The sequence below is a fragment of the Anas platyrhynchos genome, chromosome Z, assembly GCF_047663525.1.
Source record: "Anas platyrhynchos isolate ZD024472 breed Pekin duck chromosome Z, IASCAAS_PekinDuck_T2T, whole genome shotgun sequence".
Taxonomy (NCBI): Eukaryota; Metazoa; Chordata; class Aves; order Anseriformes; family Anatidae; genus Anas; species Anas platyrhynchos.
Window position 1 is genome coordinate 30,146,522 of NC_092621.1, and position 27,631 is coordinate 30,174,152.

At 40.8% G+C, this 27,631-nt stretch overlaps 1 protein-coding gene across 2 annotated transcripts in view; it reads left to right on the forward strand.

Annotated features, from left to right (window-relative positions):
• The window catches only part of RCL1 (RNA terminal phosphate cyclase like 1), a 41,716-nt gene that overhangs the window by 9,217 nt on the left and 4,868 nt on the right, over nt 1-27,631 (forward strand). Inside the window, exons 4-9 of one of the 2 annotated variants that reach the window (XM_038170536.2) lie at nt 407-481; nt 1,791-1,915; nt 4,263-4,388; nt 10,324-10,480; nt 16,026-16,129; nt 21,467-26,169. In XM_038170536.2, coding sequence (XP_038026464.1) covers nt 407-481; nt 1,791-1,915; nt 4,263-4,388; nt 10,324-10,480; nt 16,026-16,129; nt 21,467-21,617 — 738 coding nt within the window. In that variant the 3' untranslated portion in view covers nt 21,618-26,169. Of the gene's footprint in view, nt 1-406; nt 482-1,790; nt 1,916-4,262; nt 4,389-10,323; nt 10,481-16,025; nt 16,130-21,466; nt 26,170-27,631 lie in introns of those variants that run through there. The other variant, XM_038170537.2, reaches the window with a different exon arrangement.

Sequence of the window (27,631 nt, forward strand, 5' to 3'; positions counted from 1 at the left end):
TCCAAAATAGGAAGGTTCTTGCTGTCATCACAGATCTAGCTGTAGGAATTCTTTAACAATATCATAAGAATATCATTTTTTTGGTAACTGTTCATCAACAACTGGTAACTGCTCAGAGAAACAAATGAGCAGTTCTAGCGGAAACCTAAAAAAAATCAGGCTGAGGAAGAAATACAGAATAGGAAATTCCATCTCCATAGTTTACTGTGGCAAATTTAGTGAGTAGTAAGATCTCGTGCCAGTTTGAGTAGCTGATATCCATGCTGCATTCCTGTGTCTGCCCTTAGAATACCTAGCACAGAAAAGCCTCATCCTTGTTAGGAACCTCATAATTCAATGAATTTTAAATTACTGACTTATGTAACTTCTAATAAGGAGTCTGCTTTTTAAATTTTTTATTTTGTAGGTTGATAACCTTAAGGCCACAGCTTTACCCCTACTGAAAAAGTTTGGAATTGATGGTGAAGGTCTGGAAATCAAGGTAAAAAAGTATTTCTTTCTTTGCCAGCACAGGTTGAAATGATGCTTTGAACAGCTTCATGGAACCGTATACTTTTGGGCAGCATAACCGTATACAGAGAAGGACAGCGCTTGCTGCTCTTTCTCTAGCAGATATCTAATCACATCACACATTAAATTGCCTCCTTCTTGATACATGTTAAACAGCATGGTAGCCACACAGTGAGTATAGATAAGTAGTAGAAGACATGCGAAGGCTATGGGTAGAGAACATGTCAAATATGAGTGACCTTTTTTGTTTCCTAGAGATTCTTGCAAATTAAGAAGCCTTTTTGCTTTCTTGTTTATCAACACTTAAAGTAATTTTTTTTCATTCCACCTGTTTTTGTCCCATGCTTAGAGCTAGTGAGAAATAATCAAGTCTTTTTTACCAGCAGAGGAGCTGGATTCATATTTGGTTGATTACTGTTTGCTTCTAGTTTAGGAAATAACAGTAAATACTCTTTCCTATAAAGAGTACACTTTTCACAGGCTTGATAAATTTGAGTGAGTAATAGGTTTTTAGGTTCAAGAGAGGAAATTATAGTCTTTCAAAATTAAGAACACTCATTTAAAATGTATGAAGGCCCTGCTTGCGCTAACAGTCTTTACACGCTCTACTGTATCCTCCCAGTTCCTCCCCTAACCCTGCCAGTGGTACAGAACCCCACGGTAGTGTTGCTGGCACCATCAGGCCATGCCCCAGCAAAGCTACAGCAGTGCTGGTCTTCAGTTCCCCACAGCCCTCTCCATCCTCTCCCTGTAGGTGTTCCCAATGACCAGGGACAGGGCTAACCACTGGCTAGGGTGGTAGGATCAGTCTGGGATGGCCAGGCCTTTCCCTGGGAACAAGTTCATTTTGGTGTCATGTAAGCATGTCAAGCATCAGAGAAATGACACTTTCTTCAGCAGTGAGGTACAAGTTTGCAATTAGAGACAAGTAGTATGCCAGCGTTGCCTCCCTAGTAAAGGCTGGGGGGTTTTGTTTGATTCTTAGTTTTTGGTGCTGTTTCCTAGTGTATGTTTTTCTTCCACTGAGAAGCCATGCCTACTGTACTTGAAATGAGAGAGGTGAGGAGTGAAAATATAAATTTTTTATTGCTTATAGGTTTGGTGTAAAAAAAAAAAATAAAAAAATCTTTCTGCTCTTAGGATGTCTTTTTCTTACCTGCACTCGCATAGTACTTGTAATGATTACAATTATTTTATGTGAGATAAAAGCTATAATTTTTGAGCATGTATATACATTGTGTTCTTTATTAACCTGTTTTCTCCTCCATTATTATTTTTAGATCAACCGGAGAGGAATGCCTCCCAAAGGAGGTGGAGAGATACTGTTTTCTTGCCCAGTGAGAAAGGTCTTGCAGCCTATTCAGTTCACAGACCCAGGCAAAATCAAGCGCATCAGAGGAACTGCGTATCCTTCTCTTACCTTGTTTTTAAAAAAGTTTGCTTTTAAAGAAAAGTCTCCCAGCTTAGAAACCTCAGAAGCATACCTGTGTCAGAGTACACATACAGACAACACACAGTGACTTTCCACAAAATGAAAACAAAATTAGATTCCACCAGCATGTCTCAAAAACACTGTGTTCAGAACACTGTTCAAAAAGCAACAATGAACAAGTAAATAAATCTAAAACTGAACGGCACCTTTCACAACCTTTTCAATAGCAAAAATAAAAAGTTAAATTACCTTCTATGATTTACAAAGCAGCACTAAAATAGATATGTTTTGTCTGTGAATCCAGTAACAAACAATGTAGTTTTGTTATATGTCAGATACTTGGCATCTTGACTGTTAACGAGTCTAGCAGAATGTTGGATGGGAACCTAAATTTGAGTTCAGTTTACACTTCACTGCATGCATGTGAACTAAGCTTTCTGTTGTCTTACCAAAAGCAGTTTGTTAGCTCTTTGCCTGCTGAAGTGTCATTGAAGATAGAAGTGGGGAGGGATTTACTCCCTCATAAAGAAAAGGGCACAAAACTTACTTAATGTATTTTTGTTCTTTACTTTTTTTGCTTATTGCTTCTATACCATATGTCATGAACCTGCTGTCACCATAGGAAGAAGGCAGAAATCCCTCACAGCAGGGTATACTAAATATTGTAATTCAGGAGCTCCAGATCTCTTGAGCATTGTCCAACTTGTCGTTTGATTTGCAATTATGAGAATCTCAGATGTGGTCTGGCTTTGATTCTTCAAAAGGAAAGCAGGAATGGGGGCAGGTTTCCTGCCAGAGGCACAGTCTTGCAGTGTATTCCTCCTTTTGCAGTATGCTGTCATAATTGTATGCAAGAATGGTACACTTTGACCTCTGTCATTAACTGCAGCATTTGGTTGAGTGCAGTTTTACTGTGTGCTTGGGCTGTTGAAAAAGAAAGGGGACAGCTCAGTGTGCTTGTTGGTGTTGGTTTTCGTGGTCTTCAGTGAAGAAAGTAATTTTATTACCCTGTTTATATCTTCAGTAAGTAGTTCTATTCTCTGTTTCTGTGTGATGGAGGGAGGAATAGTTGTGGCATTAGTGACATTTTTGTAACCTCACTTTAATACACAGTATGGTCCCAGGTGACTTACTGGAATTGGTTGATGTATGTGAACTACAGATTTCCGAACCTCCACTTTCCTTTGACTTTTGGATTTTTTCTCAGGGATAAAGTCTTGCTTTTGGTAAGCTGGGTGAGGGACCCACTTATTTCAGTTTGGACTTTAAGTGGTCCTTCAAGCCAGTAGAAAACAAAACATTTAGACGCATAAGTGTTTTTATCCCTTCAAGATGCAGCTGAACAATTCTGCTCCCTTACAGCTGGGGAGCTTGTGTTGCAGCATTTTTTTATACTCACCCAAAATGATGAGTGTAGCAACTGAAGAACGATCTGTTCTCTGATTATTATTTACTGATTTTGCCCTTAAGAACTTAACACTTCTGGTCTGCCTCCTCCACAAGAGCATACAATAGAAACTTTCATAAAAGGAGGTTTTCTTCAGCCAGGTGGTAGGTTTGAGACATGATTTCCCTGTGTTGCCATGTTGCCTGGTTAAATGCAGAGCATGAGTCTGTACTAGATGGGATGGAACTGAGAGTAGAAATGTCTTACAAGTTTGAAAATCTTTTGGGAATATCACTGAAATAACACCTGAGCAAAAGGGCACAAAGCAGGTGCAGAAAGGTGGTAGTCTCATCTTCCTCAGAACATTTGTCTTTGAATGCTGAGTGACTGGATAACCAGTAAATTTAGTATTTTCAGAGCACTGCAAAACAGTTGGAGAGGGCAAAGTTTTTTCCTTTAGCTTTTTTTTTAATTTTGTCTTTGGTAAAAACATTTAATTTCAATGTCCAATTTTTCCCCAGGGGAAATGGAAAGAAAGGATTTCTTGCTGCTAATTCAGAGAGACTTCACCCATCAATATTTCGTAAGATACAAACAGCATGCAGGACTTCCTGCATCATAAGAACCTACAGGATGATAGAATAGCAATTTAAAATTATTGAAAGGCATCTTTAAGACAAATTTTTATGTAGTCATACATAATAGGTTGTTCTTGTGTGCATTTCAGCTAAGATAAATCAATGAAAAGACTATAGAAAGCACTAAGTATATGTTCTTTAAATACCGGCTGTGCTAGGAAAATGGAGTAGCGTTCATGGATGGATGCATAGGACAAAAACATGTTTTCTGGAATAATAAGTTGGGACCTCTTGACTACTTCTGTCTCTTTTTTTTTTTTTTTCATGATCACAATTTCTTAGCTCAGAAATGTAGGTACTCTGTCAGAGTGTCACCACAGATGGCAAACAGAATGGTGGAATCTGCAAGAGGCATCCTGAATAAATTCCTCCCAGACATTTATATCTACACAGATCACATGAAGGGGGTCAGCTCTGGAAAGTGAGTATCCAACTATTCACAGGCAACAGAAATGCAGTTTGGCATTTGTTTGTCTGCTAGTATATTCTGATCTGTAATTTTTCTGAGCTTTAGACCATGATTTTCTATTCTGCTGACATGAAATATTCCTTACAGGAGAAAATGGAATGATTCACTAGTTAACTATTGTTTCACTCACAGAATCATCAAGGTTGGAAAAGACCTCCAATATCATCTGGTCCAACCATCACCCTACTACCAATATCACTCACTAGACCATATCTCCAAGTACCAGGTCCAACCTTTCCTTGAACACCTCCAGGGACTGTGACTCCACCATCTCCCTGGGCAACCTCTTCCAGTGCCTGACTACCCTTTATGAAGAAATGTCTCTTAATTTCTAACCTCAGCCTCTCCTGGTGCAACTTGAGGCCATTCCCTCTAGTCCTATCACTAGTTACCTGTGGGAAGAGGCTGACATCCAGCTCCCCACACCTTCCTTTCAGGCAGTTGTAGAGAGCACTAAGGTCTCCCTTGAGCCTCTTCTTCTCCAGACTAAAGAGCCCCAGTTCCCTCACCTGCTCCCTCTATGACTTGTGTTCCATGTTCCAGACTCTTCACCAGCTCCATAGCCTTTCTCTGGACAATGCCCAGGGCCTCGATGTCCTTGTAGTGAGAGGCCCAACGCTGGACACAGTACTTGAGGTGTGGCCTCACCAGAGCGGAGTACAGGGTCATTGCCCAGGTCCTGCTGGCTACACTATTCCTGATCCAGGCCAGGATGCTGTGTGCCTTGGCCACCTGGGCACACTGCCAGCTCATGTTCAGGAGAGCATCAATCAGCACCCCCAGATCCTTTTCCTCTGCACAACTTTTGAGCTACTCTCCCCCTAGCCTGTAGCGCTGCATGGGGTTGTAGACAAAGCGTGGGACCTGGTACTTAGCTATGTTGAATGTCATCCTATCGGCCAGGTCCCTCTGCAGAAGCCTTCCTACCCTCCAGCAGATCGACACTTCCCCTCAGCTTGATGTCATCTGCAAACTTACTGAGGATGCACTCAATTCCCTCATCCAAATCATCAATAAAAAGATATTAAAGAGGATGGGCCCCAACACCAACCCCTGGGGAACACCACTGGTGACTGTTCACCAGCTGGATTTCACTCCATTCACCACCACTCTCTGGGCCTGGCTGTCCAGCCAGTTTTTAACCCAGCAAAGAGTGTGCCTGTCCAAGCCATGGGCAGCCAGCTTCTCTGGAATGCTGTGGAAGACTGCGTCAAAGGCCTTATTGAAGTCTTGGTAGACTATGTCAACAGGCTTTCCAACATCCACCAGCCAGGGCACCTGGTCACAGAAAGAGATAAGATTGGTCAAGCAGGACTTGCCTTTCATGAACCCATGCTGACTGGGCCTGATCCCCCTGTTGTCCCACATATGGTGTGTGATTGCATTCAAGATGACCTGTTCCATCACCTTTCCTGGCACTGAGGTCAGGCTGACAGGCCTCTAGTTCTGCAGATCCTCCTTACAGTTCTTTTCATAGATGGGCGTCACATTAGCAAGTCTCCATTCAGCTGGGACCTCTCTGGTTGACCATGACCACTGATGATGGAAAGTATCCCAGCAATCACATCCACCAACCCCTTCAGCATCCTCGAGTGGATCCCATCTGGCCCCATGGACTTGTGACAATCCAGGTGGAGCAGCAGGTCTCTAACTGTTTACACTTGAACTGTGGGGATTTCTTCTGCTCCCCACCCCAGACTTCCAGGTCAGGAGGCTGAGTTCCCCAAGGATAAGTGGTCTGGCCAATAAAGACAGATGCAAAAAAGGCATTAAGAACCTCAGCCTTTTCTTTATCCTCAGTAGTTATGTTCCCCCCTGTATCCAGTAAAGAATGGAGAATCTCTTTGACCCTCCTTTTGCCATTAATATATTTATAAAAACATTTTTTGTCATGTTGGGCTTTGGCCTTCCAGATTTTTTCTCTTCATATCCTGGCAACTTCCTTGTGCTCTCCCTGAGTTGCCTGCTCCTTCTTCCACCTGACTTAAACTCTTTTTCTCCCAGACACACAGCAAAAGTTCCCTGTTCAGCCAGGCCAGTCTTCTCTACTACCAGCTCATCTTATGGCAGGTGGGGATAGACCGCTCCTGTGCCTTTAAGATTTCCTTCTTGAGGAGCATCCAGCCTTCCTGGACCCCTCTGTCCTTCAGGACTGACTCCCAAGGGACCCTCCTACCAATGTCCTGAACAATTCAAAGTCTGTCCTCCAGAAGTCCAGGGTGGCAGTGTTACTGACCCACCTCCTGATTTCACTGAGAATAGAGAACATGGTGGCCATGTTGTGGTCACTCTGCCCAAGACAACTCTGTACCACCACATCTCCCAGCAGTCCTTCTCTGTTCTTGAACAGCAGGTCTAGCAGGGCACCCCCTCTGGTAGACTCACTAACCAGCTGTGTCAGGAAGCCATCTTCTGCACACAACAGGAACCTTATAGACTGCTTCTTCAGTGCTGTATTGTATTTCCAGCATATGTCTGGGAAGTTAAAGTCCCCCATGAGAACAAGATCTGGCGATTGAGTGACTTCCACCAGCTGCTTATAGAACTCCTCATCCATCCCTTCGTCCTGGTTTGGTGGTCTATAACAGACCCCAAAGAAGCCCATGAAACATCCCAGGGCATAGCTTGAGCCTGGGATCCCTGTGTGTGGCGAGGTGGGAGGCGAGCGGTGTAACTGCTAGGCTACTGGTGGCCCCTTATGGTAAAGGGTTATAAACTGTGTGTCTTTTTAAAGAATGAAGTACATTGTTTCTGCCCCAAGAGAAAAGCTGATCTTTATTTGTTTTTAATCCTATTACTCTGAAGTGAGTAAAATTATGGTCAGAGGTGCATTGGACTAATGTTTAAATATGACTCTAGACTTTCTGATGGAAATGGTAGTATTAAGGATGGGACAAAGCTGTTTTCTAAAGTTTTAAGCTATATGGGTTGTCCTCTGCTTTACCATGACATAAACAGCTGCAGTAGTATCCTTTTACCAACAAGAACTAAACATTCATTTGAGGTATTAATCTACTGTATTTCCACAGATTTTTGTTTGCTTGAAGAACACAGATGCATTGCGTGTGATTCAGACAATTTTACTGATACTTGCTAGCTTTGTTGTCCTCCTGTCACTTTTCTTTGAGGTAGAAGATCTGGATAACTAATTTATTTGTCTTCTTTCTGTATGCTCAAATCCAAGCATGCACACTTTTTCACAGTTTCTTCTCCTTGAAGTATTACCCTCAAGATACTATTTTAGTTTCATAAGTGTGCACATATAAAAATTACTGACTTTAAAGTATTTTTCCTCTTTTCTAATTCCCCATCATATTTAATATTTCAGGATAGTAGGTCTTGTGGCTCCAGATTGTTAATGGTAATCAAAATTTGGAAGCCTCTTTTTTGGGGAGTTTTTGGGGTCTTTGTGTGTTCTTTTGTTGTTACGGGTTTTGTTTTTTTTATATATATATCTATAAAGTGGAAAATTCAAATTAATTAGGGTAGCAACGTTATTTTTTCTACTTGCACAATTGGCCAGTGCAGAGGAATACATAATAGTATGGGAAGAAAAAAATGAATTTCCCTTTCCGTCTTGCTGGTGCATGTCACTATCTGCTGCTGCTGTGCTATCTCATTGATCATGATTATAGTGACACTTCAGAAAAGCTTTTCTTATTACCTGGTTCCTGTTACTTGTGTGTATATGTGTTGGCAGGACAAGGAAGGAAAGTAAAACATGTCTTGTTTCCAATGCTAATTGCCAGGGATGAGTAAGAACAGCAGCCTATCTGTGCCCAAACCAAGCTCGGATTTCAGAATACAGAATGTTGAACTCTGTATCCCTTGCACAGTGACAAAAGCTTCAGGAAATAGATCTGAGCATCTTCTTCCACCTGTAATGTTTTTCTGAACAAAAACTTCCTGGTTCTGTTTATAGAATTTACAGAAAAATGTTTGTGCAGATACTTCCTAATCCTGTCTGCATATGGATGAGGCACTAGATGATTTTATTTTTTCTTTAGGCAGTTTGCCACATGCTACTGAATGCTAACAAAATCTGCCAGTAGTTATAATTACTAAAGAATATATGTCGAAGCTGTAGCCCCTAAGAAATAACATCTTTGACTGTGATCTTGTCTTGCTGTCTAGATCACTCTCAGTCAGAAGGAAAGAAGAGAAACATCTTTAGCATATCTTCTGTGTTGCTTAGCAAGTACAGACAGTTGAATATATGTGGGAATCACTGATAGCTTTTTGTTCACTCCCTACTGAATTGCCTGTAAAGGACTTGTTCTTTGACGCTTGAAGAGTGTGTTGTGGTGGTTTTACCCTGCTGGGCAGCCATACTCCACCAAAAGCACTCTTTCACTCCCCCTCGTCAGAAGAGCAGGGAGAAGACAGTATGCTGGGAAGCAAATGAAGTCTCAAAGATTGATACAAGGATAATTTAATTAAAGGGAAGAGAAGATGGGGGGGGGGGGAAACAGGGGGGGGAGAACACAAGCAAAAGGGAAGAAAAAGAAATTCTCTACTTCCCATCAATGAGCAATGCTCAGTCACGTCACGGAAAGCAGGACGTGACATGTAGCAGTTGTTTGGGATGACAGTCTTCGTAACAAGAGCTGCACCTTCTCCTTCCCCTTTCCCACCTTTTATTGCTGATCGTGACACCACATGGTGTGGAATATCCCTTTGGTTGGTTTAGGTCAGCTGCCCTGGTGATGTCCCTTCCCTGCTTCTTGCCCACCCCCAGCCTGCTGGTTCTTGTGAGGCTGGAGGAAGTCCCGATGCAGTGCCAGCACTGCTCAGTAGTAGACACAACACTGGATTGATACTAGTGCTGTTCTAGCTACAGGTGCAGAGCACAGCACTGTATGGATCACTGCAGGGAAAGTTAACACCATCCCAGCCAGACCCAGTACATGTGTTTACTAGTGATTTTGTTTTTGTGATTTGGTGATGGTGGTGTTCCTTACTGCTCTGGGTAGGTTTGGGGTCAGTGGCATTATTTTAATTAAGTTTGGGTAGTGGAGACAGCAGGAGTCCAGAACTGTGGGAAATCCTGTAAGTGGAGAGAAGTTAAGTTAACCTTATTTTGGATGGCTAGCTGTTAGTGTTCTTGTAGAGTCTATAAATACAAAGATCTTGTGTTTTTTTTCCCTTGTTATAGCTTTTTGATTTCTCAGCAAGCCATACTCAGACATCTGTTACTTTCTTGTAGCAAAAGTGTTTAACACTCACAATAGCATTTTTTAGGATCCTAAACTCTCAGTAAAATGCATTTTTTTTTTCTTCAAATTATATATTCAGAATTCTTGTGTGGTTGTAATGATTTGGATGGTATTGAGCTGTAAGTGAAAAGAAGTGACTGGAAATTCAAGTAATATGAATCAGGTTCTTTCATCCTCTTTCTTGGTGCTAGGACTATGGTCTGATCTTGCTACGTGGTAAAGCTTCCAGGGAAAGAGATGGATCCCTAAAGAAAGTCAGTTTTGGTTCTGAACATGACAGAGAAGAAACTCCAGATACTTTAGAAATGTTCATCAAAGATTAGTTAAGTAAATGTGAAAGATACTGTTGGTTTTCTTTGTTTGTTTGTTTAACAAAAAGTGTTATTTCTGAGGTTTGATTGTTTTGGTTTTTTAGTTACTTTTCTTTTTAAAGAGTTTGTGCCAGGAATATCCAGCACAGTATATTTGGTGCTAATGATACTGGGTTTAACTTCTAAATTAATGTTTTTTTCAGGATGAACAAAATGTATAGAACAGGAATTTTGTCAGTAAGTCCACATTTCCAGTAGTGTCTTATGAGTGGAGCTGCCTGTGAATTGAGGAGGAGGTTGACATTTCTTCTTGGCTTCTTAATCAATTTTGTTTTCAAATCAAATGCACTTTTCTTACAGATCTCCAGGATTTGGCATGTGCCTTATTGCAGAAACCATCAATGGCACTTTTCTCAGTGCTGAGCTAGCCTCAAATCCTCAGGGCCAAGGAGCAGCTGTTCTTCCTGAGGAACTTGGCCAGAATTGTGCTAAGCTGTTGCTTGAGGAGATCTATAGGGTAAGTGGCCAATATGTTTTCTGTGTATAGCTGAAGGGGAAGAAGGTGATGATACATTGATGAAGCAACAGGTGATTTGGGGGGTACCCTCAGACAGGCTGAGTTCCAGAGAAATGATCTTATGCTATAAGCATATTCTTGATCCAGATTAGGAGTGGTTTTGAATGGTCACATACTGGTATAATGAGTTACCCTGCCATGTTACTTCTTGTGTCCAGGATATGTTAACTACAGATCATAGTAGAGACAAATTTTGCTTTCATTGCCTTCTGTCTGCAGCAGAGGTCACTTGGCTTCATGTGGTCACCTTGCATTTTTAATCATAAGACATAAGTGGTAATGCTCTTAAACTAGCAGTGGGAATGGGATTTTGTGAGTGGGAAATATAAGAAAGAGGAAGGAAGGAAAAAAGTAGCTAGCCTCAATACTGGCCACTTCACTGTGGCAATAACAAACTTGAATGTCCTGAGGTTTGTTGTATGAGGAACTGGCTAATTGGTTTGTTAGAAAGGACGTAGGACAGTTTCCATAAGAATCTTAAGTGCATCACAGTTTCCCACAGCATGATTATTTTTATTAAAATGCTTGTTTTCATTTGTGGTGAGACTTCTAATAGATGACCACCTCTCGCTCTAACAAATTATTTAGCAATTACTGAGCTTCTGATTTAATAAAGAAGCTATCCACTCTTGTTGTGTATCTCCATAGATGTTAAAATAAGCAGTTGTTAGTGCTGACAAAACACATTTGGCCTTTAGGAGGCAGCCATCTACAGATTGTACTCAATGAGTTAATAAATAAAGATTTATTTGCTCTGAACTAGAATAACCTGTTAGGACGTGGCAAATTATTTAAAATACCATTAATAATAGCCTGTTTTAGGTAATGTAGTCAGTTATAAAAATGCCCCTTTGTCTTAGACTTTACATTCATCCCAGTGGATAGGTTGTTCATCTGTTATCTTTTGCTTTCTCTGCTGCCAACACATCTTCATCTGTCTGAATTACCAACCTGCCCACTTGTTCCAGTCTTCAACTATGTCTTTATTTTTTCAGGGTATGGTGGAACTCAAATATAACCCTAACATTTCCACTAAAAAGTATTTCATGTATTCCCTCCGGTGTCTAAAACTTGTCTTAAATGCACCATGTTGTTAGACTTTCCCTCTTCTCTTAGATGCAAGTAATGAAAAAGATTCCAAAAATATTCTTCAGTTTGCCTTTCCAAACAGCTATATCACAGAATCACAGAATTTCTAGGTTGGAAGAGACCTCAAGATCATCGAGTCCAACCTCTGACCTAACACTAACAGTCCCCACTAAACCGTATTCCTAAGCTCTACGAAGATACAGATGCTTACGAAGGACAGTGTCATTCAGAGAGACAAAGAATACAAGTACTATTACAGGTTTGCAAGAACTCTTCTGTCCATACAGACTGGCAATGCTGTTACTGGTAAAACTGCAAAGGATCATTTTTAGTCCAGGGTTCTTGTCTCAGAAGTGCCACAAACAATTTTTTTTCCTGGGTGCAGGTCAGACCCCTTGTATTTGAAAGTCTAGCATGCATGGAGAGCTGACAGCCAGTGAAACCATCTCTAAGTTTCTACTAGCAATTGTGTAGCAAGTTAGCTATTTTTGAGGGGTGAATTGGAAAATCTTACTTTTAAAAAAAAAAACAAAAAACAGGTAAAATTCAGTACACCAGTTACTTTGTGTAGACCTCTTGGAAAAGATGTTCAAGCAGGCCTGAAAATCCAATTTCGACGTGTTTTTATCAGCAGCAATAGCTACTCTTTTCCCTTGAAAATAATCATCCAACACTTGACAGATTGAAACTACTGCCGGGAGTCTGTCCAGATGATATACTTTCTGCAGAGTCAGAAGTCAGAACTACCAAAACAAAGAGGACTGAAAAGGCCATGACTAGATGATTTTAGTTTTGGACATAATGCAGCCAGTAAATGTGTTCAGTCAAATTCTGCAAAGCAAACCCAGATAGTACATATCTCAGGACAACAGAAGAAGGTGTTTGGGGAACAGATAAGTCTTTGAATGATTAACTGATGGGGCAGGGGTTTTCACTGTGTTTGAAGATCAGACTCTTAGTGAACGAGGCTGCTAGCTGTGGCCTTCCGTGACAAAGTTGGCACTTGAGTTAAGGAATTTATGTTATGACACTCCCACATAGTGCTCATCAACAATTAAAAAAACATATTTTTTTTTTTTTTGCAAGCTTGGGTCAGTTTGATCCAGTGTTGACACGAAAGAGGATATAAAAACATTTCAAAGTGTGTGATATTTGCGTGTTTTGAAGGTACTGTGTATTATGTTGTTGTTTCTTTGCCTATACAACATGTCTGGAGAAACAGAAAAAGTTGGGAAAGTTATGCATGGGACAAGAACAGACTGCTTTGAGCAGGAAGTCCTTAAGACCCACTCTCTTTACACTCGGTACTCACTGAAAACAGAGCTTGGGAGAATTGTTCTCCCTGTGCTTCAATTGCCTGTTTACTGCTTGAAACTGTTTCTCCATCTGTGCCTTATCTGTAGGTACTGTGCTGCGGGGGCTGGAGAGGTTTTGTTAGAAAAGAGCATCCTGGCAGCATTGAAGATGATTCTCTGCAGAGGGTTTTAGCAGTCAGGGTCACCCACACTGCTACTGGAGTTCATTACTGTTTAAAGGGTCTCACAGGCATCTCTTAAAGTGCTTGCTTAATGCTTGCTATTAGATGAACTTTACCACCTAGTAAATCTAAGGATTTGAGTCTTGCTGTGCTAAGTGCTAAATGGTGCCTATTACTAAACCTTCAAAAAGAAATTGAAGAGGGCATGTGATTCTGGGAATCTGTGGAGCTTTTTTTAATGTATCTTTGTTGAAGGAAGGATATCAGAGCTAATTGACTAATAGTAAATGGCACAGTGCTAATTACAGGGGCCCTGAAAGAGGGACGTGGAGTAACTAGTTTTGTCTTTAGAAACCTCTATGCAATTCTTACCTAAGCTTAATTGTGGAAGGGCAATAAAAAAGGCATCCTTTTACGCATTTGAAAGGAGCTAGTCATGGGAACTTTATATAGTAGGTGATTGGCAGAGTGGAAGGGCCTGGAAGAACTGGAAACAAAATGAATGCTTATATTCCTAATGATCAGGGGAAATTGGGGAGGACGTAATACCTAATTAAGACTGAGCTCTTCTGTGAGGAAAGTTACAGTTGTTACGGGAGCTTCGGAGGGCATAAGGGGTGAGGCTGTTGTTCTGTGTAACTAGAGGTAATACAAGTGAAGCATTTCACTGAAGGCTTTGAAGATGACCTTGCTTCAGTGCGATATGTCTCAGCTCTATCCCTCTGAAAACAGTTTTGCATTTCACCTAATGAATGATACACCTCAGGGTGTATTGAGGCATGCAAGTGTACACCACAAATGTAAGAGAGAAAATTGTGTGTATCCTAAAGTGTTAGCAAGACTTAATTAAAGCTGGGTTCAAGCTCTGGAGAATAATCCTTTTCAAAACAGTTGTCAAATGCCCAGAGTTATTTTTGTTCATGCATGTAGACTGTGATATTTGTATTGTAGCATTTCAAAATTGACTGGATTTTAAGTGGCCTTTGTCTCTACTTATGTCCTGGATCCGTCTCTGTTGTCAATGGAAACAGTAATGGAGAAACTACCATAAACTGAATCAACATGAACTACAAGCTGCATCCTAGGCTGGTAACAGTGCCAGCTGTTTTGGAACAAATGTCAGCAGTTTGGCTCTGACTTTGCCCATCCCATTTCTAGTGGGAGGATTGTTCTTTTTGCACTCCTGAGTAAGCAGCAGGTAGATAGAGGGAGAAAAGTTGGCCTCCCTGGGAGTGGCATTTCTTTGTATTAAGTTGACACAAGCTACTGTTCTGTCAGCATTGGATTACAAACAAATCACTTAATTTGCCTGTATGGCAACTGTGGGAATGTGGGAATGGGCATGACAATACAGTGCTAATGCTTAATAGTAGGGATGACTGACTCATTGCAGCAAGGGAGATCTTGTTAGCAACTAAGATGTGATGGATGCATCATGTGTTGACATATCATACAGGACATGGTAGTCTCTGCTGATTGAAGCTTTTTTATATAATAGGTCAGATAGCATTAGGTTGAATACGTGAACCTCTCTCAACATTGGTGTGGTAGATTCACATAGTTTAAATGACAAGGGCTGCTGTAAAAGTGTGTTCCTATGAGTTAGATCATGGTGGTATACGTAATGAAGATGTTTCCTTCACTGTGGTATACTACCTGTTAAATGAAGTGCAGAATTTGTTTTTTTTAAAGGGATGGGACTGAGGCTTCTCATATTGATACAAGGCCATCTTGAAAATTAAACATTTGGTATCTCTCCTTGGAAAGGTCCTTCTTTCTGTACTCTTACTGGGCAAGTGTAATCAAGTTGTCACATCCTTTTTTTTTTTTAATCCATTTATTCCAAAATTTATTTTGCTCCTCCCTTGCCTTTTTGAATGGTGATAGCTAGAAAATGATGACAGTTTTCTCTTTGCCCAGAAAGGTAGTTGCCAGTTTACCTCATTAGAGAGTTCAGTTTTAAAAGGATGTCTCTGCAGTTTTGCTTTTTCCGGAGAGCCTGTTCAGAGGGTTTAGCATCAGTTCTTAATCTGCAGGATACTGTTCACTGACTTCATGGGGCTTTAGATCAGGATGAACATGAGGAAAATACAAAGTAATGTTATGTCAGAAATTTTCCTTTTTTCTATGTATTTGCATAGTCATACCTAGTAAATTCTCCCTGCACTAGTACTGACTGAAGGCTACCCTTTTAATTTGTTCAAGTTTTGTAAACAATGAAAGCCTAATTTGGATATTCTAATTTTTATATTTATCATAGTAGTTAACACTTTCTGCATACAAAACGATTTACCATGCACGTATGACTGATTCTTGTACTTACTTGACTGTCATATATGTAGTTCTACATAGTGGCTCTTTCACAAAGCAATAAAAATATTCCATTCAATTATAGATATGCAAAACCACAAAAATTAACAGTAGGGGCTTAGGAGAGTGTATGTCAATCAGTTTTTAACTTACTGTTTGCAGCTGCTAAGGCTGAACTATTGTTTGTCTAAGGTACTGCAAATCCTGTCATCTTCAAATGTGCTGTGCTACAATTTATTAAGTTATTTTCAGTTTACTACAAAGAGTGGAAATGCAAATGTTCATGTCACCTTCCTGCTCATGGTTGTTATTAAAGTTCAGAAATGTTTCGATTTTATAGTGTTGGAAGAGAACAAGTTAGGAAAAATGGGTGGTTTTTTTAGTGTGACACAGTTGTTGGTTTTTGGTTGAGTTCTGTTCCTTTCCCAGCTTGTCAAGTGAAATTAATTTATCATCATTACAAAATCTAGATTTTTATCTTTTTGGACCATGAAAATTGAGAGCACTAATTCAGCCTTTTTTAAGTATATCTTTCTCCTCTGTTACTCTTTTCCCATCCCAATTTCTGGTTTGTACAGAGATTAATTATTAAAACATTTTGGTTTGCAGGGAGGCTGTGTAGATTCAACAAACCAGAGCCTTGCTCTGCTGCTCATGACCCTTGGACAACAGGATGTTTCCAAAGTCCTGTTAGGACCTCTGTCTCCATACACGTAAGTTGTTTTTGTTCGGTTTAATTGCCTAGTCTTGTTTAATTTGGTAGTTTTATGGCAGATATTTTTCTGTAGGGAAGATATTGTCTAAGTCAGAACAACAGAACAACTTGTACCCATCTTCAAATAAGACAGGTGGTGTAAGTTACCTTATACTTATTTCTACATGTTAGAAGATTGTTTCCTTACTGTTTTATATTATTCCTGATTCTGAGGCAATGAAAATTACAGAGATGGAGTTTATTGTTGGTTGTTGGTCTCGTATTGTATGCGTACGTCAGTTAGCTTTTTGTTGCCTAGCATACGCTACCTTGTTTTCCTAGTGATTTCTCTGGAGCTGTGGCATTAAATGGCATGTTTTGAATGGCTAGCCAAATGTTAAAGCTGTGACTGTCCAAAGGAAAAAGCTCAAGAGTTCACTTTCTGGAACTATGTGCAGCCCCAAAGCTCTAGCCCTGTTGAACAGTGGAGTTTAGTCATGTCCTTTAGTCTTGAACTTTGTTAAAGATTTGTCTGTGGCTGGTACTTGTTCAGAAGATACAAAAAGAATAAATTTCTCATATTGTTAGTTTCAACACGCGGGTAGGTAAAGGGAATCCAGCGTCAAAAATTTCATTTGCTCTAGCAGAATGATGAGTGGCTGACAGTTATTCATAGAGACTAAGGCATTTTTTCTTTAAGCAAGATGGGGGCGGGGGTTGTTTATCTGGCAATGGTGTCAAACAATAAGACTATGAACTGTCCTTTTTCGGTTATCATGGTACCGGTGCTGTATATGTGAAAGGTACAGTACTGTGATAACTGAAGAATGGTGGTGCCATCACATGAGATCTAGAAATTGCCTAACTGCTATTCTCAACAACTATTATCTTAGAATCAACATTCATCAGATTTTGAGGGGGAGGACAGAAAAGCTTCCCATTGCAGGGGTAAAGTAATCCCATCTGAAGAGCATATGCATGTGAAAGGCATACAAAGTAGTAAATACCAGTGTTTGAAGTGCACAATTAAGCAGGTGAAACAAAGCAATGACATGCATTGCTCAACCCTTTTTTTAATACCATACAAGTCATGCAAACACACTATTTTATTTTGTAAGCAGGCTGATTTCAAATGGATGGCTTGTCAGTTCTGCCAGGCTAGGTAGTGCATGGCAGGGATGAAGGTCAGGAGCAGACATTCTGGAGCAGCATGTGTTACATGAGATCATGCAACTCTTCAGTACCCTCATGCCCTCACTAAAGCAGCTGCTAAAGGGTTAAGAAATTTGGCCCTTGAGCGGCTCATTAAATGCACAATTTAGTTTTTGAACTAAATTACTGTCATGTTCCATTTCATTGTCTCTCCTTCCCTCTCTTGGGACTGTTACATCTCTGTATTTAACACTTTAACCTCCAGACTCCAAAGCTGGAGTGTATAAACCATATGCACTAGGTTAAGTTCCCTGTGTAGCACAGCGTAGCCTGGATGTCAGTTCAGCTGGTGGATTAGAGCACTGTGAGGGGAATATGGTACTCTGGAATACATCCACCACAATGAGGAAATGTGTTCCACATTTGTGCATTTCCCTAGCAGATGTCCTTTGCCCCCGCTAATGTGGAGGTAATGCCGTGAGCAGTGCTGTCCTGAGGAGAGACTCCAGTCCTAAAAAGGCCACTTGGTCTGTGGCCATCTGGATCATCTTCTCTGATAATGTATTCCAGATTTCACAGAAGTGAGTGCATGTCTGTCAAGCTGAGCTTAATACTGGGTGCTGGCTGTGCAACCACATTGCTGAATTGTGCACAACAACGCACTTTAAATCAAGCAAGAAATTAGGGTCTTGCAAGATGGGCTAGTCTGCATGCAGGTGAATTGGCATGAAGCAGGAACATGAAGAAGAGCAGCAAGAAAGCACAACTACCAGCTTGAGTGGCCTCAGGGAGGAAAAAACTTTGGAGCACAAGTACGAACAAACTGCGTTTGAGAACTGCTCAAGAGCTGTGTCATGCAGGCCACCAAAAATGTCAGGGGAAAACCTGACAAGACTGAGATGAGTGAAGGAAGAAAAGGCAGCCATAGAAAGAAAAAAGGAAGAAAAGCCACAGCCTGAGGGAAGACTTGCCACAGAAGGTGGCACCTGCCTCTGCTCCATCATCACCATTGGTGTTTATTTGGCTGCCACCAGGGAAGTAACTGTTGGCTGGGCAGGGCCTGTGGCATAGCTCATGGCACGGACACTAACTGCAGGCATGCTAGTGTCCTACACCAGCCCTGTTAAGCTGACCTCCAGACCTGGCTCCAAGGCTGTTTGGGGGTTTCAGCCAGAGGGAATGGGAATAGGCACAGCCCCCCTGCTCTCACTTGCCCTTTCTCCCTCCTCCCCTGGGTGGGCCATGACCAAGGCCTCCCCTTCCCCACATAATGGGCCGGGGTGGCAGCAGATGGGGACTGGGATCTGGTACTGAGGAGCAACTTGGTCTGGGCTTGAGAGCAGAGACTTCAGGCCAGGTCTGGCAGGGTCAGCTCTGGCACCCTTGTGTCCCCTGGTGTGATGGGCAGTCTGGGGGGACTGTGAGTGAGCTCCCCTGTGCCCTGCTCTGTTTTTGGGGTAGAGGAGCAAAGAAGCTGTTGTTGGTGCCCAGGTCTTCTCTGGTGGTGATTGGCAAGCTGGTCGCTTTGCTATGACAGCAAGCTAAAATGTGTGAGGTGGATGTGTTATCTTTGCTGTTTAGCAGGCTTCTGGGAAAAGATGGCAATTCTGTAAACAGACTTCATGCCTTTTTTCTTTTTTATGGTAGTACAATGATTTTTAATTTGGAGGTGGCTTGCCCTGAGGAATATCTCAGGTGTGGCTGAATTAGCCTGGCTTAAATGAAAGTGTTAAGCTCTGCCTTGTTCTTCTGCCTGAAAATACAGACTAAAATTCCAGCAAAACAAACTGTGCTGTACTTCTCAGTCCTTCCATCACTCCTCTGGTCTGTATATGTGTGTTTGGTGCAGCCACCTCTGTTATTTGGGATGTAGACCTTCCTATACCTAACCTGTATCAGCCTCAAGCTAATACCAACCCACTTCCTACTTCATTTTGTCACTTATCCTTGTCTCTTACCCCTCTTTTTGTCCTGTTTCCAGAGTTCTTACCTCTTCCCACTGCTCGCAATCTCCTTCCTGGTCTCCAGGCAGCCTCCCCTCCCCTCCCATTCCCTTAAGCCTGTCTCATTTACCCCGAGACTGTGGCAAAGCCCTTTTGCTTTTTCACTCTGTCTTTACTCAAAAGAATAGGCAGATCGGCAAGGAAGCCTACAAACATACGGAGAGGTACAGGCTGAACCAATCCCATGAACATGTGGCAGATCTTGCTGGTCAGCTCCAAAGATTTTTCCCCAAAGATTTTGGTTCCATGCTGCTTTTGTGCAGCATTTGTGCAGCTTGTTCTGTGCCTTCCTTCCTATTCAACACTGTGTTCCTGCTGTTTTGGGCTCGGCTGCTTGCATGTCACAGTGCCAAAGCTCTGGGAAAGGACCCAGCTAACAAGGAGGCTGGTACATAGCTTTTGCCTGTCAGCTTTACTGAAGCATTTGTGCCAACGTATGCCCATTTGCCTATTATAGCAGCAACCAGAACCCTTGCAGCTGGGGAGGCATGGCAGAAAGGCACTCTTAATTTTGTCCTTTAAACTGTTAACCCGTTCAAGAAATGAGAGCTGGTGCCTGTAACTTGCTGTTCACTAAGCCAGGAAGGTGGGGTGAAAAGGTTTACATAACTGAAGGAGCTATGTGCCCATGTTCACCCTGCAGAGGTATTCAGCTGACTGCTCCAGAGATGAATCACACATCTTACCAAGCACAGACCAGTGTCGGTAACAGCAGCCTCTCTTTGCCAAGCTACTGCTGTTTCCCTCCTCTCCCCGTGTATGTATCCAAGCACAGGAGCAGCAATACTCATGTGGGTAAAGCAAATTCTGTTCCTGCAGCTCTCACTGTGCTTCATGTTTGGATACTCCTGAATTTCTGTGATTAAGAGGTACCAGGAGGCCCTGTGATATTTAAGTGAGGACTGTACTGTGCTCTCGGTCTACTCCTTAGCATTTTGTGGGTACTTTCTGTTGATTTAGGTTTATGACATAAGTGTGATAAGCTTGTGATGATGTTCTTAGCATGCAAAGCAGAGGCTTTTTTATGAGTGCCAGCTGTACAAATGTGTGGACTGGAACTTAACCTAAAAATACTACATGCTAATTGATGTAGGAGATTAAATATTAGTTCAAGGCTGCAGACTTGCCTGTGACTGTGACTTGAAGAGACTAGAATTCTGTCATGAGCAATTATTACTTTTATATTTGTAACACTTTGGTGCAACTGCTTATTTCCTGTTTTGAAGAAGCTAGTAAGAATGTCGTCTTCAATTGTTTTTTTGTTTGTTTGTTTTGCTGTTTCTATTTGTTAGTTCTTTTTTATGCTTTTCACTGTTTTTCCTGTTGCTGCTCCTCTGGTCAGTATGCATTTAGAAGTAATGTGTCCATTTAGTCTCTTTATGCCCCCCTTCTAAAATGATGAAAGGAAACTACTTTTGTTTTTTTCTCCTGAAAATCAGCAGAGAATAGAACAGAAAAGCTCAGCTGGAAGGGACCTACAGAGATCATTAGGTCCAACTGCCTCACAACTTCATGGCACACTGAAATTAAAGGGCGTTATTCAGATGAACACTGACAGTCATGGGGTATCAATCACCTTGCTAGGAAGCTTGTTCCAGTGTTTGACCACCCTCAAAGGAAATAAATTTTTCCTAATATCCAGTCTGAAGAAACAGGAAGAATGAAGAATCTGGAAGTGATTCTAAAGAAACATATAACCCAGAAGTGGAATAGTTAGCAATACAAATCAAACACACGCTTTAGGATCTGATATCTCTTTTTGACGTATGCAAACCTTTTGGCTATTCCTATTCATCTTTTATTTCTGCTTTAAATACTGGGAGAGGATTACCATAGGTTGGTACTGGGTTCACATGACCCTGGTGGAGAGTCAGCATCATGGGTAAGTGACCTTGCCTGGCTACACCTTTTTTTTTCTCCTGTCTTCCTTAATCACATTTCTTCCTTCACCACTGTTTGTCTTGCTGTTGGCAGGCATTCATTCTCTGTCTGCTTATGTAGAGCACATGGTGACTTCAGTAGGGGTCACTAGCAACAATGCAAGTAAGAATTTTTGGAGCTTGTAGGTTTATTTCTCTGTACTAAGCAATCTTCTCCTGCTTATTGTACTCATTGTGCTTACTGCTGGAATCAGCCCTAGTAGGTACTGCTGGTGGGCTTTCTGTTTTGTTTCTTAAATTCTGTTGTTTTTTCTCCCTCAGAATTGAATTTCTGCGACACCTGAGAAGTTTCTTCCAGATCATGTTTAAAATTGAAACAAAGTCCCCTGAAGAAGAACACAAGGGTGGGGAAAAAGTCTTAATGACGTGTGTTGGCATTGGATTTTCCAACCTTAGCAAAACAATAAGATAAGAAGCGTTTCCAGACTATGAAATGGGGTGCCAGAAAAGACTGCAAAGATCTGATGAAAAAACATCTTCCCCTGTGCTTATTCTGGCAGAAGGAAAACCAGTGCAGAGGTGCTAAAGCTTGCTGCATGGAAACAATAAAGCTGACTTTAGGCTGTTTAGACCTGTCCTCTTTGCAAATGTAATGCCACTATTCTGTATTGCATGGAATGGCTGGCTGGAGTCTCAGCTGGCTTGGGGCTCTTTGCACTGTACTCCACTACATGGGACAGATGTGCCCCTTTTGTCCTCATGCCCTTTATTCTTGCATCCTCAAGCCTTAGATGTAGTAGGTGCTCTAGTTATGTCTATCTACAAACTTCACTCTTAGCTTTTTCTGAATGGTTTAGATAGAAAGGGGAAACAAGATTGACCAAAATGAGATTTGCCCTACAAAATAGATGGTCACAAGAGATACATTAGATTCTTGAGATATCTGTGGAATTAATATTGGCATTAAAGTAAAAGTACAAGCTGAAACTATTATTTTTGGCGCAACATACATTGTGTATAGAATTTGTCAAATGCTTCACTCCCACTTATGTTGACTAAATTAATTTTGCAGGAGGGAAAAAAATGCCTGCCTTCTAATTTTCTTTAATGCTAGAATACTGAAGTAGAGCTCACAGTCTGTGCTGATTTATTTTATCCTTCTCTGCAAAGATGGCATGGGAGGAGAAACCTTGACAGTTTCTGAATTGTCAAACATTCCTTTCATGTTTGGCATGTAACACACTGTAGTTCACGATTAGTTTTGAAAGGTAACAAAAAAGCTGTTCAGGGTTTCATGAGGAAAAATATATTCATTTAGTGCCATCAAGTTATGTGCATCTTCTCCATTTTGAAAGAGGAGTTACAGGCAATGAGCATTGTTTGGATTGACTGGTGGTAAAAGTTCTTATCTTGCTATAAATACTTATGCGAGAAAGAGTTTTGGTAGATTTCATGTAAACCTGTTGAGCTTAGTGCTGAACTCCTGACACATGGAAGGATATTTATACTTGACTTCAGACTACACTCAATGTGTTTGGAGTAAAATAAAACCATGTCAAAAGCTGGTATATTTATAGAGCAAGTACTAGTGACTGTGTTATAATGGTCTTGCAAACTTCATCTGATGCCAGTGTAAAGTGGGCATTACCTCTGTAATATCAAAAATGTGTATTGGACTGAACAGAACTTTGACAAAACATTAGGTATTTGATTAGTGCTTTATGAACTATTGGAGGCCATGAGTCATTTTTTGTACTGTACTTTGTTCTTGCTACATCTGTCTAAACATGTTTTGGAAAAAAATAAAGTATTTTGTCCTAAAAAAAATATTTTCTTCCCCTTTAAAAAAAGGAAACCAACTAACCTTTTCCCCATCACTGTAAGATGGTACCTCAGGTGATAAAAGGCTATTTTAAACAGTTAAATAAAAAGAACAATTTGGGGTGGTGGGCAGGCAGTTGGAAGTGGGAGGCCATTTTTGTAACTTAGTACTCTTCCAAAATTTGATTTGCAGGTTAGCAAACCCAAAATAATTTAGTAAAAAGCAAAATTATTTGACTTTTTTTTTTTTTTCAAATTACAACAGGAAGAAATCTGTGGGTGGAGAATAATAACTTCTTACATTGCTTCCCCTTGTAACCTAAGCAATAAAAGCTGGAAACTCTCCAAATTAAAATTACGCTAAATACAAGGAGCCATTGGTCCAAAAGCTGAGATGTACAAGCTGAGATCAGTGGTGACCAGAATGAATGTATAAAACCTACACTAATTAAAGATGCAATTTTACAGCACAGCTCAGATTTCTAAAATCAGCCTAAGTAAAAATTTGGAAGTGTCACAACTTCAAAACTGGAAAGCTCTATTACCTTCTAACTTTTAAAACTCAGCTTTTGAAGTTGTGAGAGCATTTTCAAATGTTCCAGTTGCACCAAACATAGAAAGGGCAGTGTGTTGCCCAGGTAGCAGATTCCTTAGCAATAGAGTAATTAAATCATAAAATTACACATGCTTAACTACACCTCAGTGTTGAAGTTAGGCTGCTAACTCTTAGACCTGCTGAGAGAAAACAACCATATTGTGTAGCTCTACAACAGACTGCTTGCTCTGACTCAGAATTGCCGGTTACTTTACTCAGAAAAATATATGTATGTAGCAGGAGTAAGTCTTCTAGAACAGACGGTCTCTGGAGAAAGAGGAACAATTACAAAGGAGTTTTTAGCTAAGAGCTTTCTTAAAATTGTTTAACCTCTACACTGTGTGAAAAGTAGTTATTCGTAAATCCTTCAGATAAGATCTGTTTGTTTATTGGGAGAATGGTGATTAATACCTGTGTTGGTAGACTGATCCCATATGCAGTAGGCAGCTTCATTTTCAAGCTGTACAGAGGAAATTAGTTTCTGGCGAAGACAACTCACATTCTTCATAATCGCAGGCTTTGTTGTTAGGATGATTGTTACGAGGAAGTTTTAATCTCAGTCTGTCATGGTAGATTTAAAACTGGTTACTTGAATTTGTATGTGAATAATTCTGTACTCCTTGCGCTATTCATCACTTTTGTTCATCCTTTTGGGTTAACAACTGTGGTAATATCCTTCTGCTGTGACTGGAAACTTTTCTGCTTACAAAAATCTTTAAGGATGGACAACAAGGGGCATAGGTATGGGAAGGGACTAGTTAATAGAAGTATTTTGCAATGTGTATTTTAATTGCAGTAACTTTAACGTTCAAGTGTGGACAGGGTGAAGAAAGCAGAGAAATGTTTTGACAGAGAACTAATCAGAGTAACTAATTAAATGGAGAATCTATTTCTTTAAACTTGCCTAACAGGAAAAGCTACTACTGTGATGATGTGAAAAGTATTTGAAAAATGTATGTTTACCTTGCACATGCTTCCACTTTTTAAATGTGTATTGTTAAACACTACTGCATTTCTGAGATGTGATGGTAGCTGTGCTGTCCCTTCTGTGTTTACATCAGAAAATTCATGTTAACTTGCTATAGAGCTGATTCTGGAGTAGCAAAGATTATGCTGAAGGTGAAATTGCTTCAGTCCAAGACAGAGCAGTTTACTGAAGGTGTATGGCTGGAAGCCAGTGCAATAAATGTCTGGGGAAGCACCGAGTAGGTGAGTTAGCTAGGCCAACACAGTAAGTACATGGCTGTCCTGGGTAATGTTTTCAAAATGGTGATTATGTTACTGCCAGAGTATACTCTCTCTCTTCTTCCCCTACCCCACAGGTGATATTAAGAGTCAAATGGATTTTGTTTCAAGCCACTGAGACATACTTCTGCTGCTTGCAAACTCTGACATTCACTTCCCAGTTTTTCAATCATGCCCTTGAGACAGCAACAGCAGGGGGAGAGAAAAAGACAATAAAGAAAAGTACCAGCTGTCAGAAGGCATAATTTCACATATGAATTTCTTGCTCAATTTTTGATATTGTGTGACCATCTCCCCACGTTCATTTTGCATGTCCGATGAACTCATTTCTGTTTATCCTAGGGAATACAGAGTAAGGCTGCTTCTATGTCAAAGCAACTGTGAATTTACAAAAAAAAAAAACGAAAAAAGTGGAAGGGGCATCTTTTACAGTTACTGTTCAGTTCTTAGTAACCTTTTCAATGAAAGATCATTCTTGGTGGGTGGAACATGTACAATTTTCCTTTGGTCTGATCTAAAAGCAGTGCTGACAAGCTCCAAAATCAAAACAAAACAGAAAAGCACCACCGTGGTGCTTTTCAGTGGGAGGGGAAAAAAAGACAAAGTCCTGCAAGGAAGAGTGTGTGGGTTGAACTCTGCTGTGACAGCACTGTGCATGTCACGAAGTGAAGTCATGCACTGTGTCAGGGCATCACGATGTCCAAGTAGTCCTTACACTTGATAAATTACGATATTACAATTGAGACAGATTTGTTAAGGTTATTTGTAGTATATCTATATCAGTACATGTTAGGTATAAGTGCTAGTCTCTCTCATGGACTAGTAAAATTACTGTGTATACACCAGGAAGAGTAACCTGACCTATATTTCCTGTGTACTAAAGAGCATGTGCAAGCCAGGTCTAAATATGCATGAATCTTGATTATTGTGTGTGTGTGTGTGTGTTTGTTTTTTTTTTTAAATGTTACCAAAGTTTAAGTAGAAAAACATAAAAAGCTTGCAGCTTGTTTGTGTTTCAGCATTCAAAAGGTGCTTGATTCTGCAGTGCTTCCTGAGAGATTTCTTTAAGTATTTCTATTTGGAAACACATCTACAGATGGAGAATGTGAAGGAAAAGGTTTCTGCTATGAAATGTTCTTGAGCACCAAGTATAAAAATCAACATCATAACTCATGCTGCAAGTGCATTACCTTTTATTTCCACTTTGCTTTTTTTTTGTAACTTATGTATGTAATGTACTTTCAGAAAAAAATATCCACCATAAATCAGAGCTCAATAGGTGAGCCTAGGAAGTGTTATTCCTGTTTCTTTTGGAAATGTGTGTGTCAGGTTGTTAATAAAAATTCTGTTTCTTAATCTCTCACTACTGATGTCAGTAGCAAATTTTCCCTTGAAACAGTGTCAAGATTTTGTTCTAGTCTGTTCTAAGTAATGGCGTTTGTGTTCAAAGTGAAAAGAAGCTGATTTGAAAAGATCTGGCCTTTACCACAGTATGCAGAACATCTTAGAAGAGCAGGCTTCTATACAACTCACAGGGTCCTTAACAGCTTTTTACTCAACAAGAGGGTGACGAGGGTGGAACAGTCTAAAGCTACACCATGTAGGGCCAGCCCTGTCAAAAGAAGACTGTGGCAGCTGCCCAACTAGTTTTTCTTCTTTATTTTCAGTTTTGAAGTACAAATAAAGAATTATTTATTTATTTATTTACAATAGTTCAGTTGGAAGGGACCTTCAAAGATCATCTAGCCCTACTACCTGACTACTTCAGGGCTAACCAGGAGTTAAAGTGTATTAATGAGGGCATTGTCCAAATGTCTCTTGAACACTGGCAGGCAGGGGGCATCAGCCACCTCTCTAGGAAACCTGTTTCAGGGACTGACCGCCTTCACAGTAAAGAATTTTTTTTCCAAATGTCCAGCCTGAACTTTCCCTGGTGCAGCTTTGTGCCATTCCCACACATCCTGTCATTAGTGACCAGGAAGCAGAGGCCAGCACTTCCCCTTGTTGGAAGAGAAGAGAGGAAGTTGTAGACAGAAATGAGGTCACCTCTTGTCTTCCTTCAGAGAAGTTAACTCAAGTGCTTTCAGCCTCTCCTCATAGGACATGCCTACCAGTCCTCTCACCAGCTTTATTGCCCTCCTCTGGATTTTTTCAAGGAGTACTGTGTTCAGTTTTGGGCCCCTCACTACAAGAAGAACATGGAGGTGCTTGAGCGAGTCCAGAGAAGGGCGACAAAGCTGGTGAGGGGCCTGGAGAACAAGTCCTACGAGGAGTGGCTGAGGGAGCTGGGGTTGTTCAGCCTGGAGGAAAGGAGGCTCAGGGGCAACCTTATGGCTCTCTAGAGGTACCTCAAAGGAGGCTGTAGTGAGGTGGGGGTTGGTCTATTCTCCCACATGCTTGGTGGCAGGACAAGGGGGAATGGGCTCAAGTTGCGCCAGGGGTGTTTTAGGTTGTATGTTAGGAAGAACTTCTTTACTGAAAGGGTTGTTAGGCATTGAAATAGACTGCCCAGGGAAGTGGTTGAGTCACCATCCCTGGAGGTCATTAAAATATGTTTAGATGTAGAGCTTAGTGATACAGTTTAGTGGAGGACTTGTTAGTGTGAGGTCAGAGGTTGGACTAGATGATCTTGGAGGTCTCTTCCAACCTAGATGATTCTGTGATTATGTCCTTAACATCCTTTTTATATTGTGGATCCCAGCACTGCACACAATATTCAAGGTGAGGCCAAACAAACATTAAATATAGCAGGAAGATAGATCACCTCTTTTGACTGACTGGCTCTGCTATGTTTAATGTACTCCAAAATGTACCCAGTTTGCCCA